Genomic DNA, 13,177 nt, shown 5'->3' on the forward strand with positions numbered 1-13,177 from the left:
CAGAAAGGCGGCCTCTCGGAACACCATTCTGAGAGCGGATTCATTCCATCCCCCGCATCTCATTAGAAATATTCCACACGGCCAATTCCAGAGATTAGGCGTATCTGTGATTTCGAAAATGATTTTCACGAGCAGGCCGAGCTGATGGAGAAAAGATTCAGTGATAGAGCCTATCACCCTAAAGCAGTGATTCTCAAAGTGTGGTCCGGGGACCACTAGTGGTCCGCGACAGAGCTCAGGTGGTCCGCAAGGGGATTTCTACTTTTCTAAGACAAGCAAGCAGTAGACTATATTTGTAATATTATTACAAAGCTAAACATAGCTGAAGTCTCATTTTCACCGCAATAAGCCAGGCTTGTACATGTGAATAAGAAGTAAGTGATCTGCATCAAAATTGGCAACAGTCAACTGTCAATTCAGTAGACAGGTGGTCCGCGAACATTTTTGGGGGGGACAAAGTGGTCCTCAATCTGAAAAAGTTTGAGAAACACTGCCCTAAAGCCATCCAAAACGCATACAGTGAAGCGCGCTCCCTTCAACGCAACACGTTATTGACCAAAAAGAAACATCATCGCCACCAGCAGTCCCGTCCTTTTTTTGTTACGACATATAGTACACAAGCGACGCGGATCAGGCAAATTATTAAGAACAATTGGTCCATTATTGAAAGTGATGCGCAACTACGTGAGGTGTTCCCAGAACCACCCATGGTGTCTTTAAAGAGTGCACCCAGTCTAGGAGATAAATTAATGCGCTCTCACCTACAGGTGAAAAAGAGAGAAACCTGGCTGCGTAAACCCATTGGCACCTATAGATGTATGAACTGCCCTCACTGCCCAAATGTTACACAAGCCAAATCTTTTGTGGATACTAAAAAGAGAATACGGACAGAGAGATTTCATTAATTGCAATTCTACATTTGTCATATACCGCCTAACTTGTCCTTGCGCTGAAGGGTTCTTTTATATCGGACGCACAAAAAGGCGCATGCGAGATAGGCTAGCAGAACATAAATACCTGTATGCTATCAGAGTGGGCAATTTTGACTATCCCATGGCGAAACATTTCAATGAATATACCATGGTAAAAATGATTCTCTGCTGCGCATACAGGGCGTCGAGCATATCAAACCTCTTCCGAGGGGTGGGGACAGGCTAAAAAGACTTAATCAGAGGCAGACTTTTTGGATACACCAACTGGATGCCATGCGCTATCCTGGTCTAAATGAGGATATTGATTTTACTTGTTTTTTGTGATGCTTATTTGTACTTCTGGTCATTTTTTTCTGTGGCATCACTTATTACCCCAGGCTATTTTTTAATCTTTGTTTTCTCTGGTGTGCGCAAATGTGTTTAGTGCGTAATGGGTCACATTTGGTGATGTCACTATTTAAGGGAGGCCTTTCTTTTCAATGGTGAACGTAGCCCTGATGAAGACCTGGTGAGGTCGAAACATGTCGGAATTTAATGTAACCCCAGCCCAGTACCATTAAAGGCTTTTTAATGTAACTTCCCGTTTGGACACCTTATTTTGGAGTGCCTGGATGAACTCTTCTCTCTACATGAACTGATCCCCGATATCCAAGAGCACCCAAAAACTTAAATGAACAGACTGAACAGATTGCCAAAATAATGTTCTGACTTTTATCTAAATTATTTGGTGATATCCCTCACAACAGTGCAACAGCACATGAGCCTAATGGCGAGAGTTTTTCCCTCAGCACGTAATGAAAGCTAATCGGACGTCTGATGACAGGTGGTGCTGACGGACAGCGCATGAGGGAAAGAAGTTGCAAACTTGATCGTGTTCGGTTTCGTCAGTCCAACGGAACACTTCTGGCTATAGAAAATTAATCTGTATTGCAACAAATCTAGTTAGGCCTAGGTCTATATAGGCTATCCAAGATATTTAATTTAGACAGAATCCTTTCAAGCCGTGCAGCATCAACGTGGTGATATAGCCTACTGTCTGCACTTGTTCCGTTGCCTGCCTCATAGCAGAGAAGGAATGGCTTGCTGTTGTTGAGGATTTGTAACGTGGATTATCGAAACTGAAGACTTGATTTCTTTTATTGATACCTTTTTGTTTGGTATAATTACGGACAATGCAAATAACTGATTTTTGTGACGTTCGGACATTTTTGGAAGGAATTTAATCGAATTAGTCCCGCCGCTTGGGTTATTGTTTTTCGCGTGCATGTGGATGAGCATAGGCTATTGAATTTGATTGCAGCCTAATAGGCCTACTGAACAGTGGACTGAAATTGAAAATAGGACAAAGAGTGGCATTTTTCTCGGGTGCTATGACTTCTTGCTTTGCAAGAAGACAGTCTCCTCACTCCACGGGCAAAAAGCACCATGGTCAGACCCTGGCGCGCATGTAGGCAGACATGAAAGACTCACTACTCCACGGGCAAATATCGGGAAAAATTAAGCACCACCAGCATGGACAGCTCCCCACGAGTCACTTATAATGGTTGGATTAAAATAGCCTTTGTAATGTTAAGAATATTTCCAAAGAGCCAAGATGGGGCTTAAGATCAATATGGGCCAGGTTTGTCTCCGTGCGTACACACACACACACACACACACACACACACACACACACACACACACACACACACACACACACACACACACACACACACACACACACACACACACAGGCACACACACACCCATACTCTCTCTGTCTTTCTCTCTCTCTCCTCTCTCTCTCCTCTCTCTCTCTCTCTCTCTCTCTCTCTCTCTCTCTCTCTCTCTCTCTCTCTCGCCACAGACCCACGCAAGTGCAAGACAAGTTTTCACCTCCTCGTGAAGTGTTTAGACCTGGCCTATTTAATGTCGCTGTAAATTGGTGTAATGTAGCAGAAAGTGCGAGACATTCGTTGGACTCGTTGCACGCAACAAGTTGTGAAATTATTTCTTAACGGTTTTAACCGCATCATTCGCGACTCTCGAGCAGTTTGAGAACTGAGAAGAATGAGAGAGAGAGAGGGCAGTGACTATACCATGTCACTGAGACTATGTATGTGTGCTGCGCCTACTGAATCCAAGTGCAGAAAAAACATATCCATATAGATTATTACATAATGCACCATGTTATTACATTTCCATCAAAAAAAAAAGTTGCGGCCGCATTCCGTAATAAATTTCGCATTTTGTAATAATTTATTACAAGATGAGAAAAAAGTTATTACGAAATGCGTTCAAGAAATGTATTACGAAATGCGTAAATTATTACACAATGCGGCGATTGTCACCACATTATGTAATAATTTGTTACATTATTACATATTGCACCGTTATTACATAATGCGGCGTTACAAAAGTTCAGTTGGAATTTCTCTTGTTTATGTATAAATTATGTCTATTGTGAATGTATGTTCATAATTCAGATAGGGCCTATACAGTATGTACTCCTGCCCTGTTAACTCTGCACACTCCACTCTGACATATAACCTTTTAGAGTAAAGAGAATTTCATTCATCCTTAAAGGGACACTGTGTGAGATTTTTAGTTGTTTATTTCCAGAATTCATGCTGCCCATTCACTAATGTTACCTTTTTCATGAATACTTACCACCATCAAATTCTAAGTATTCCTTATGACTGGAAAAATTACACAATTCATACATGAAAAGGCTGATCTTCTCCATGGTCCGCCATTTTTAATTTCCAAAAATAGTAATTTTTAGCTGCAAAAATGACTGTACTTGGACCACACTAGAAAATATTTGTTTATTACTTTGTAAACTTTCATGTAAAGATCAAATTTGGCAATAGGCAGCCCAGTTTCAATGAGCAGCATAGTTGCAGTACTTTTTTGACCATTTCCTGCACAGTGTCCCTTTAAGTCTATAAATATTGACCCATTCAGAATTCACATCATCACTGGTGTGTTTGAGTCAACAATGCATGCAGTCAGATAGGTTTAAATCCAGAATGAATGGGCTGCACTCTCTTGACAGCGCCCCTAGATGAACTGCAAGCACGGGGAGGCTGTATATAAACCGGCTGTGAACACACATACACAAACAGACAGTGCAGACCTTAAAGAGAGAAGACCTGCCGTCCTGAAACGTGTATGTTGATAAAATAAATAGAGATTCCGAAAAGTACACTTGTTATGCTATTCCGAGAAGGAAGAGGCTGTTCCAGAAGCATAGGAGATGTTTGTGGTTACAAAAAATTAAGCATACTGACTGGACTCAGGACACCATCAGGAATGCCCGTGTCTGTGGCAAAGTTATCGTGACCATCCATTTTCTTATTTTGGGAAAAATCACCTGGCTAGCTTCTTTACAAATGTGTGGTGCATGGTCGATTCTGCTCCAACAATGCACGAGCAGCCAAATTACGTCATATCTGTATACAGACAGTAAAGGGGTCAATTGCTTTACTGCCATTTGGTTTCCAAGTGATTTTGCAGAACAAATAAACACACAATCGTGGATTGGTTAACCATTAATTTAAGCTTGGCTACACCTTAGCTGGGAGGAAATAAGGTAATGAAGTCCCGTGTTGAGAAATGGGAACACAGTCTTCCCTCGTACAGCTACCTGTGCTAGCATATTGGGTCTGTATAAAAACACTCTTCTCAGCTGTGTTGTTTCTCTCTCTCTCTCTCTCTCTCTCTCTCTCTCTCTCTCTCTCTCTCTCTCTCTCTCTCTCTCTCCTCTCTCTCTCTCTCTCTCTCTCTCTCTCTCTCTCTCTCTCTCTCTCTCTCTCTCTCTCTCTCTCTCCTGCTCAGTTTGTCATTTCCAGCCTTACCATACCTTTTATTCTTTTTCCCCCCATACTACGTATACTTGCTTTAAACTATATGCTGGATTGCACTCCGTTATGTTTGTTTTTTCTTTTAGTTTGCCAGACTTTTGAGAATATCTGATTTAATAAATGTATCCGTTGTATTTTTTCAATGCTTTGTGAAAACCAAATATTTTTAAATGCCAATACATCTCAAAATAAAATAACCAAACACAAATGTTGTGTCAGTGTCATACTTCTGTGACATCAGCGCGTCCAGTTAGGAAGTAGGCCTAACACTCATTGTGGTTTCATTTTGCCCACTGGTGTGTAAATTATTGTGCACTGTGAAAAGAGGGTCTGCTGTATCCACCAGCACAGTGTCCAGGGCATGGAGGAGATGCCAGGAGACATGCTGATACACCAGGGGCTATGCAGGAAGCCATGGAACAGTTTACAACCCACCAACGGGATCGCCACCTTCTTCCTTGTGCCAGGTAGCACAGGAAGAGCACTAACACAGCCCGGCAAAAGGAGCTTTGCAGGCCACTAATATGCATGTTGATACTTAAATGGACAGAAACAGACTTCATGAGGAGTCTAATCAGTAGTTTGTCATTCGGTAGGTTGTCAGTAGCTGCAGTTACATCCAAACAGTCAAAGCACCTTCTATTTCCGGTTACCTGTCACAAGACTGCGTTAGAATTGCTTGATAAGAATAGTATTGCAAACGTTCAAGTTTTATGTTGGTTCAAGGCACCATTGGTTCATTTCGAGTTCCTGCTTTCAATTTCCTGTTTAGTTTTTCCCATAACAAGTCTAGGTTAACCATTGAAATGATGAGGGTCCAATGGTGATTTCATGAGTGCTCATCAGCCTTGTTTGATATGCATAGGCCTCTTGAAAACTGTGATTAAGTATTTGGCATTGATGGGTCCTCATTCATATCACAACAAAGCAAAATTATGTCACATATTACAGAGTCTTGCACAGCATAATTATGGTTTGAAAATACTGCTTGTAAAATGCAACTTGTGCTTCTTGAAGGTATCTTGTAGAAGTGAGTGACCATGCTTAAGTGGGAGCTGTATAACAATGAGACCCCTGTGACCATTGCTGACAGCTTTTGTACTTTACATTACAACTACTTCAAACAGACCAATTCAAATTGGAAATGTAAAGAAATAATGTACTGTATGAGTTTGGAAAAGATATTCTGATTCTGAGAAATGCTTTGGTGAGAAGCAAATCATGTGTTTTTGAATGTTGGAAATAATGTCCCTTGTTAATTAATTAAAACATACTGTAATTTGCAGGACACAATATATTAGATGCGTTTTACTGTATACATACCTACCGTATACTGCATCGTTATTACTGTAGTAGGCTACATTTATTAAGCGCATGAACAAACAAGAAAAACTAAATCAATGTAATTTTCTTTTTTATTATTATTATTTATTATTGCTGGTGTAGGGACTGCCAGGTTCAGACTCTGAGCAAGTCAAATGGATCTTTTGACCAAACTCTACTGCTCTTTAAACTCTGCTGCTCCTTCATGGTCTTCTCCCTTAATGATAACAGCTTCTGGTCCATCTGAAATATACAGGCCATTGTTAAAATAGGTTTCATTATAGTTGCCAGTGTCAAAATGTGTGACAAAAACAGCATATAACAAATTATATGATATTAAATAATTATAGGTACACACACCAATAGCAGAAACACTACCACCACCACCAACACCCACCACTACCAACAACAATAAATAAATTTGAACTTACAGTTCACAGTCAGTGTTTTAGAGGCCTCTACATTACTGATGGGGTTGCTGACTTGGCACTTGTACTCTCCTGTGTCTTCTTTCTGTACTGGGCTGATGGACACTGTTCTGTTGTCTTCACTGATGGTGACTCTGTCTGGTTCTGGAGACAGAGTTCCTCCATTCTTCATCCACTTCCTGGTAGTGATGTTGCCCTTGGCCTCACAGGTTAAGCTCACAGAACTTTTACCTGCTACCAGGGGATCAGGACTACCAGAGATTGTAATGGCAGGATCAGATACCCTTTCTATGGACATTTAAAAAGAAGGGAATAAACATAACTGTGATGGTCACAATGTTTGAAGAGGAATTTACAACAAATATGCTTTTTCATTAGGCCTACATAAAAAATATGAGCTCTGCTCATTCCACCTGTAATACAGTATCTACTATTCAAAATATTGGTTAAGGGTCTTTATGTGTTTACGTAACACCCTAGATGTACTGTGAAACACAGCTGTTGGACATGTTCCAGTGTTTCATTGATCAGTTTTCTCTATAGTTTGCTGCTGACCATGCTGATAATTAATTGTCTACTGTAATTTTTGCAGTAGGCCTACAAACAGTTGCTTTTCATTAACTCATTAAAGCATCATAAAATTGTACTCATTCACAAAGACAGGATTGTACTCTTTGTTTGTGTCTGTCAATATCATTTGATGCATCTTTAAAATGAATAAGATTGACTCTAGGTTTTACAAGGTTTGAGATTCATGGCTATGTCACAAATCAATAACGTTTCTTTATTTTTTCTGGAATATGAATGTGAATGTATTGTTGCACTAACTCTCACAAAACAAACCTAAATGACATCTGCTTGTCCTGTACCAAAATGTAAAAACTGCACAGCAGAGGCAATGAAAAACTACCTTCCAAATACTGACAGTGTCGTCTGTGGATTGTTTCTACATCACTGATGACAATGGTCAGAGTGTACTCCCCAGAGTCACTGACAGTTAGGGCCCTGAGCTCCAGTGTAGCTGTGGTTCCATCCACAGAGGCTCTGTCACGATAACTAGAAGATATGGCCACGGTACCAGAAATGGCAGCGCATATCTGTGTAGATCCAAAACTCCAGACGAAAATATCAGGGGCAGTAGATGGTGGGTTGATGAGTCTGAACTCAACACTTCCTCCTACTGCTCCATTCAGAGGTCCAGTTATTTGATGATTTTGGCATGTGCATAGCCCTTTTATTTTGGGATATGACAAAAGTCAAAACAATAATATTACTTTAATGGCTCTATCAGTTGGACACATATATTTTGTTGCTGCAATGAGCTGTTGTGTTGAAAAGAATGATATGAAGCTTTCCACTGGGGAATAACGGGTTTACTCATTGCTGTTAGCAGGAAACCATATGTTCTTTTTATCTTGGGATTTATAATTGCAGTTCCTTTTTGTGGTCACCAGGGGGAAGTTAAGATCTGTGTTCTTGTACACCTCTATGACAACCGTCAAGTTGTGTGGACAAAAAAACATTTTTGGCCTAAAATACTTTCACTGGCTTACACCCTTTCACTGGCAGTGTTATAGCTTTAATCACGCTAGCCCTACATTAGATATATTTTAGTCTACCGTAATCAAACAGAGCGTCAGTAAATCCCTTCCCATTTCCATTTCCTCCTTTCTACATTGTTGTGTCTTTGGGAGTAAAGTACAGCATGAAGTTTCATATCAGTCTTGTCAGCACAGCTCATGGTCTAATCTCTTCAGGTTAAATGGATTCACAGGTTTTCTTCACGGTGTGGATGCTAACAGCAGTTGGTGAGAGCCATGAACCTATGTTAAAACCATGAAACTTATTTGTATATCTTTGTAATGGGATAACCTATTTAAAGATGTAGGCTATGAGAGTTATATGGTTTATATGAAAAGATGTTTTTTTATTATACACCATCATACAGACAAATCTAGTTAAGTCTTGTGCTCCAACATTACATTACATTTAAAACATTTCACTTTCACAAATTATTCAGGATTGTGTTTGTGTCAAAATCATCAAATAACTGGACCTCTGAATGGAGCAGTAGGAGGAAGTGTTGAGTTCAGACTCATCAACCCACCATCTGTACCATTTGATGGATTCAGCTGGAATTTTGGATCTATACTAATATGCAATGCCATTGCTGGGAATGTGCTCATATATGGTAGTTATCGTGACAGAGCCTCTGTGGATGGAACTACAGCTACACTGCAGCTCAGGGACCTGACTCTCAGTGACACTGGGGAGTACACTCTGACCATTCAGATTGGTGGTGTAGAAAGCAGATCAGCAACCACACTGGAAGTATTTGGTATGTTCTTTTTTCATATCTGCTAAGTGGTTTGTACAATCACTAATGAGCTTCCATAGAAATGTAATTCTGTATACAAATCACAGGCATTTTTACATTACATTAGCAGACATCCCAAGTTACAAAAACTCATTTCAGGGAGATGCTTATCGAGCCTCGACACCCCCGACCAACAAAACGTCATTAGTGTTAAAACATTTGTATATTCATGTCCTTTCTATTGTCCAGTCTGTATAGAACACATGCCTACTATTTTTCCTGGGACTTTTGCAGGGCTTCCTACTATGAAGTGGGCCCGCGCAATCTATTTGAAGTATTCCACGCATGCCGCACGAGTTATATCTTTCTCTGCCCTGCATTGCTAAAAAAATGTTTAAAGCCTGCTAACTTGCATAGACTAAAATCAGGGAGGTTTTATCTGACTCACGGGCATGAGGGAGCCACTATCAATAGCCTATCAGGGAGACTCCCTGAACTTCAGGGAGACTTGGGATGTCTGCATTACATTGCATTTGGCAGACACTTTTTAACCAAAGCAACTTACAATCGAGGACATAATCTAGCCAACATCACTAGCATAGTGCACAGGAAATATACAGAAAAAGTGCATTTCATATGCCATTGGTGCTTGTAGGCTGTTATTAAGGGTACCAACAAATTGTGTAATTGACAACAATCCTGAAAAAAGGCAACCTTGCTCTCTTTGTTTTACCAAAATAATATAGGCCTATTTTAGCTGTAGGCCTACCTACTCCTATACATGTACAGTAGGCCTAAACGGTCCACCGTCAGTCTGAACGTATTGTGTCTGACTATAGCCTATTTTATGCAATGCTAAACTATTTGAAGTTACATAACAGTGTCTTGATACTAGGGACTACTGTGGCCTGATTTCCTTAATCAGTGTTAGTTTAATTTTAGCAGTCCAAGTTATATTGTCTCTTTGTGTTTTATTATGTTATTCATTTGCAGACCATGAGTCAATTCCAAGCCAAATTCATTGCCTACAAGTATTTTCAAAGACCATGCAAGCCAGGTCTGAAAAAAGAAATTATTTAGTTCTAATGTAGCCTATAGGGTCATTACACTTTGGGGCCTGACCGACACAGATTTTCATTACACTTATTTTGCCTTTTTACTGGCAACGTAGAACCCCAGAACTGCATTTGCATCAAGTCTGGCACCTACGTATACATTTCTCGTGCTGACAAACAGTTAGCTGCACGTGCAGACAAGAATTCCAAAATGCTACATGGCTAGGTGTCCCATTGGAGCACAGCACAGTGTATGACAAGAACCATTGCCTTGTCAGCTGGCAGTTCTATCCACTTGCTCAGATTTATTCTAAATGACATTGTTTAGGAAAACATTGTCTTTTCGCTCTGAATTCTTTGTTATGCTCCTTTAATACTGTAATGCGTTAGAACTAATAAAATCTTTGATGTAACCAAACGGTAGCCCCTGGTGACAAGGCGTGTTTTCATGATTGGACTCAGCCTCTGATTGTTTGGAAGCTGCTGTCACTCGAACGTTGCGCTCTCGTGTGATTGCGTTATACAGTACAACTTAATTTACAAAGCATATAAAACGATTCTGATGTACACATGATAACATATACTGTACATGAAAATGCATTTTTGTACTGAAAACCATGCATACTTTGGGGGTGGGCGGAAAGCTGCACTTATCCTTGTTTCCTTGTTTTACACTTCTCACAGAAAAGGTATCTAATCCTGTCATTACAATCTCTGGAAGCCCTGATCCCCCAGTAGCAAATAAAAGTTCTGTGATCTTAACCTGTGAGGCACAGGGCTTCATTACTACCAGGAAATGGCTTAAAGATGGAGGAACTCTGTCTCCTGAACCAGACAGAGTCACCATCAGTGAAAACAACAGAACAGTGTCCATCAGCCCAGTACTGAACAAGGACACAGGAGAGTACACGTGCCAAGTCAGCAACCCCATCAGTAGTGTAGAGGCCTCTGCAACATTGACTGTGGTTTGTAAGTTTTTAAAGATTATCGGTAACCTAATAATAATCATAATAATAATAATAATAATAATAATAATAATAATAATTTTGTTGCTGTTACTAATATCATAATATTAATAATTATTATTATTAGCCTATTATTATTGTTGTTGTTACTATCATTGTTGCTGTTGTTGTTGTTATTATATAGAGTATATCATCATTGCTATAATTATTATTGTTGTGCTGTTGTTATTTTTGCTAGGTTTATCATAATCATTTGTAGAAACATTTGTTTATCAATTGGTGGATTTGTTTGATCACTGGCAACTATGTGTGGAATGAAGACTAGTTATTACCTCTATGGATTCAGATGAATCATAGACCAGGGCCAAATCCAGGATTTTGGAATTTGATGTGAGCAAAAACCCCCACAAAAAAACCCAGAAAACTGATGCGTAAGAAAGTCTGTGCACAGCTTTAGCTTCAGCTTGAATATGGCTGCACATTCTTTCAGAGCCCCAATTTAGATATCTAGGGGTTTAAACCTACAAGCAGAACTGGATATGAGATTATTAGTCTATGGCAGGCTTTTTTTTTTTGCATGGGGGCGTTGTCTTGAATCTACCGGTATATGTGGGGCCTTGGCATGTTATAGTTTGGGAACCCCTGTCCTAGGGCACCTCTACCACCAGATGCAATCATCAGTACGTGCTGAAGAAGGGCATTCAGCGCAAAACATCTGTGTGCAAATAATTAACATAAACAGCAAATTAATAAGAGTCCATGGATTCTTCAAGTGAAGTATTCAGAACATGATATTGTCCCTTGCACTGCTGCCAATAGGGGTTGATCTAATGCCTTCCCCCAGCTCATGTGCGTGATGGCATAAATGCATGGGGGAAATTAATTTTTCTGTCGTGCCAAGTGGTCACAATGAAAAATAGCACTGGCTTTCCATGCATGGAGTTACTTTTTAAATATCAAGCTTTCATGCCTTCACGTTTCAGTCTTTCATGTTTTCATGCCTCTGTTCTTACAGCACAAGGCTCCAATGGTTCGAAAGGGCTGTCTCCAGGGGCCATAGCTGCCATAGTAATAGTACTACTCCTACTAGCAGCAGGTGGAGCTGCAGGAGGTGTCATATACATGATGAAAAAAGGGTAAGTTGACTTCAGCTCTCATTACAGGATCTCCACACAGTATCCTTTTTCTTCTGGTATTTGAAGTATGTGACCTTCATGACACGGCATTGTACTACTTACGCATTATACTGCAGAAATTGCCCATTGTTCTTGTCAAAGTATAAGCAAAATCACAGTTTAGTAAAGAATGAACTGTAATAAGAATGACCTGTAATATGAATTACTCTAGAAATAATGGGCAACAATACTAAAAGCTCTGTCACCAAAGGTCTTGGGTCTGCTGCAAGGGTTGGCCAGCTGTCCGTGACCACAGGGACCTCAGAGGGGTGTGGGGGAGAAGTTCAGAAAGGTAGTGGGGCACCAGACCATAGCGAGAGGTGAGGAGGGGAGTAGGAGGACTTTATAAGCTGTGTGGGATTTGATGGGTGGCCAGTGAATTTGTTTGAGGATGGAAGACATGTGCTTATAGGTCCTTCTGCCTGTAGCAGAATTCTGGGCATAGTGCAGTCTGTCCATATAGACGTAGGTAGGCCTGACAGGATTGTATTGAAATAATCAAAACTGGAAGTGATGAATGTGTGAATGAGTGTCTCTGTGTCAGTGATGGAGAGGGAAGACTCTCAGTCTTGAGATGTTCCTTAGGTGTTAGAAGGCAGACTTGGCGACGCTCTTGATGTGAACATGGAATGGGGCAGCTTTGGTTTAATGGTTAGGAGTGTGGTCTTTAGATCAGAGGGTTGCAGGTTCAAATCCAACCCTTACCTCTCCCTACACATCCATCCATGGCTGAAGTGCCCTTGACCAAGGTACCTAACTCTACATTGCTCCAGGGACTGTAACAAGTACCCTGTTAACAATTGTAAGTCGCTTTGGATAAACAAAAGCATCAGCTAAGTGTAATGTCATGTAATGTAATGAATGATACAATGGAATCCAGGGTGACGCCCAGGTTGCACGCTTCATAAGATGGTGCGATGTTTGACAATGATTAGTCTGGTGGAGCAGGGGAGGTTCTGGGAGCAAAACAAGCAGCAAAAAGCAATGACAAGAAAACAAATTCGGTAGTTTAAATAAAGCGCGCCAAATGTCAGCATCCAATTGCGAGCTGCAGCTGATTAACCAAAGCGCAGCTGATTAGTGGAGAGTTGCATGGGTTGGGTCGGCGTCAGCCAGTAGCCAAAAGGGCGCATTGAC

At 40.6% G+C, this 13,177-nt stretch overlaps 1 protein-coding gene across 1 annotated transcript in view; it reads right to left on the minus strand.

The window, feature by feature from the left end:
* Nucleotides 1-6,275: 6,275 nt before the first annotated feature.
* The window catches only part of LOC134449763 (carcinoembryonic antigen-related cell adhesion molecule 20-like), a 15,279-nt gene continuing 8,377 nt past the window's right edge, over nucleotides 6,276-13,177 (minus strand). Inside the window, exon 3 of the mRNA XM_063199872.1 lies at nucleotides 6,276-6,343. Within this exon, the coding sequence (XP_063055942.1) occupies nucleotides 6,276-6,343 (68 nt within the window). The remainder of the gene's footprint in view (nucleotides 6,344-13,177) is intronic.

This window comes from Engraulis encrasicolus, chromosome 5 (genome assembly GCF_034702125.1).
Source record: "Engraulis encrasicolus isolate BLACKSEA-1 chromosome 5, IST_EnEncr_1.0, whole genome shotgun sequence".
NCBI classification, from domain to species: Eukaryota; Metazoa; Chordata; class Actinopteri; order Clupeiformes; family Engraulidae; genus Engraulis; species Engraulis encrasicolus.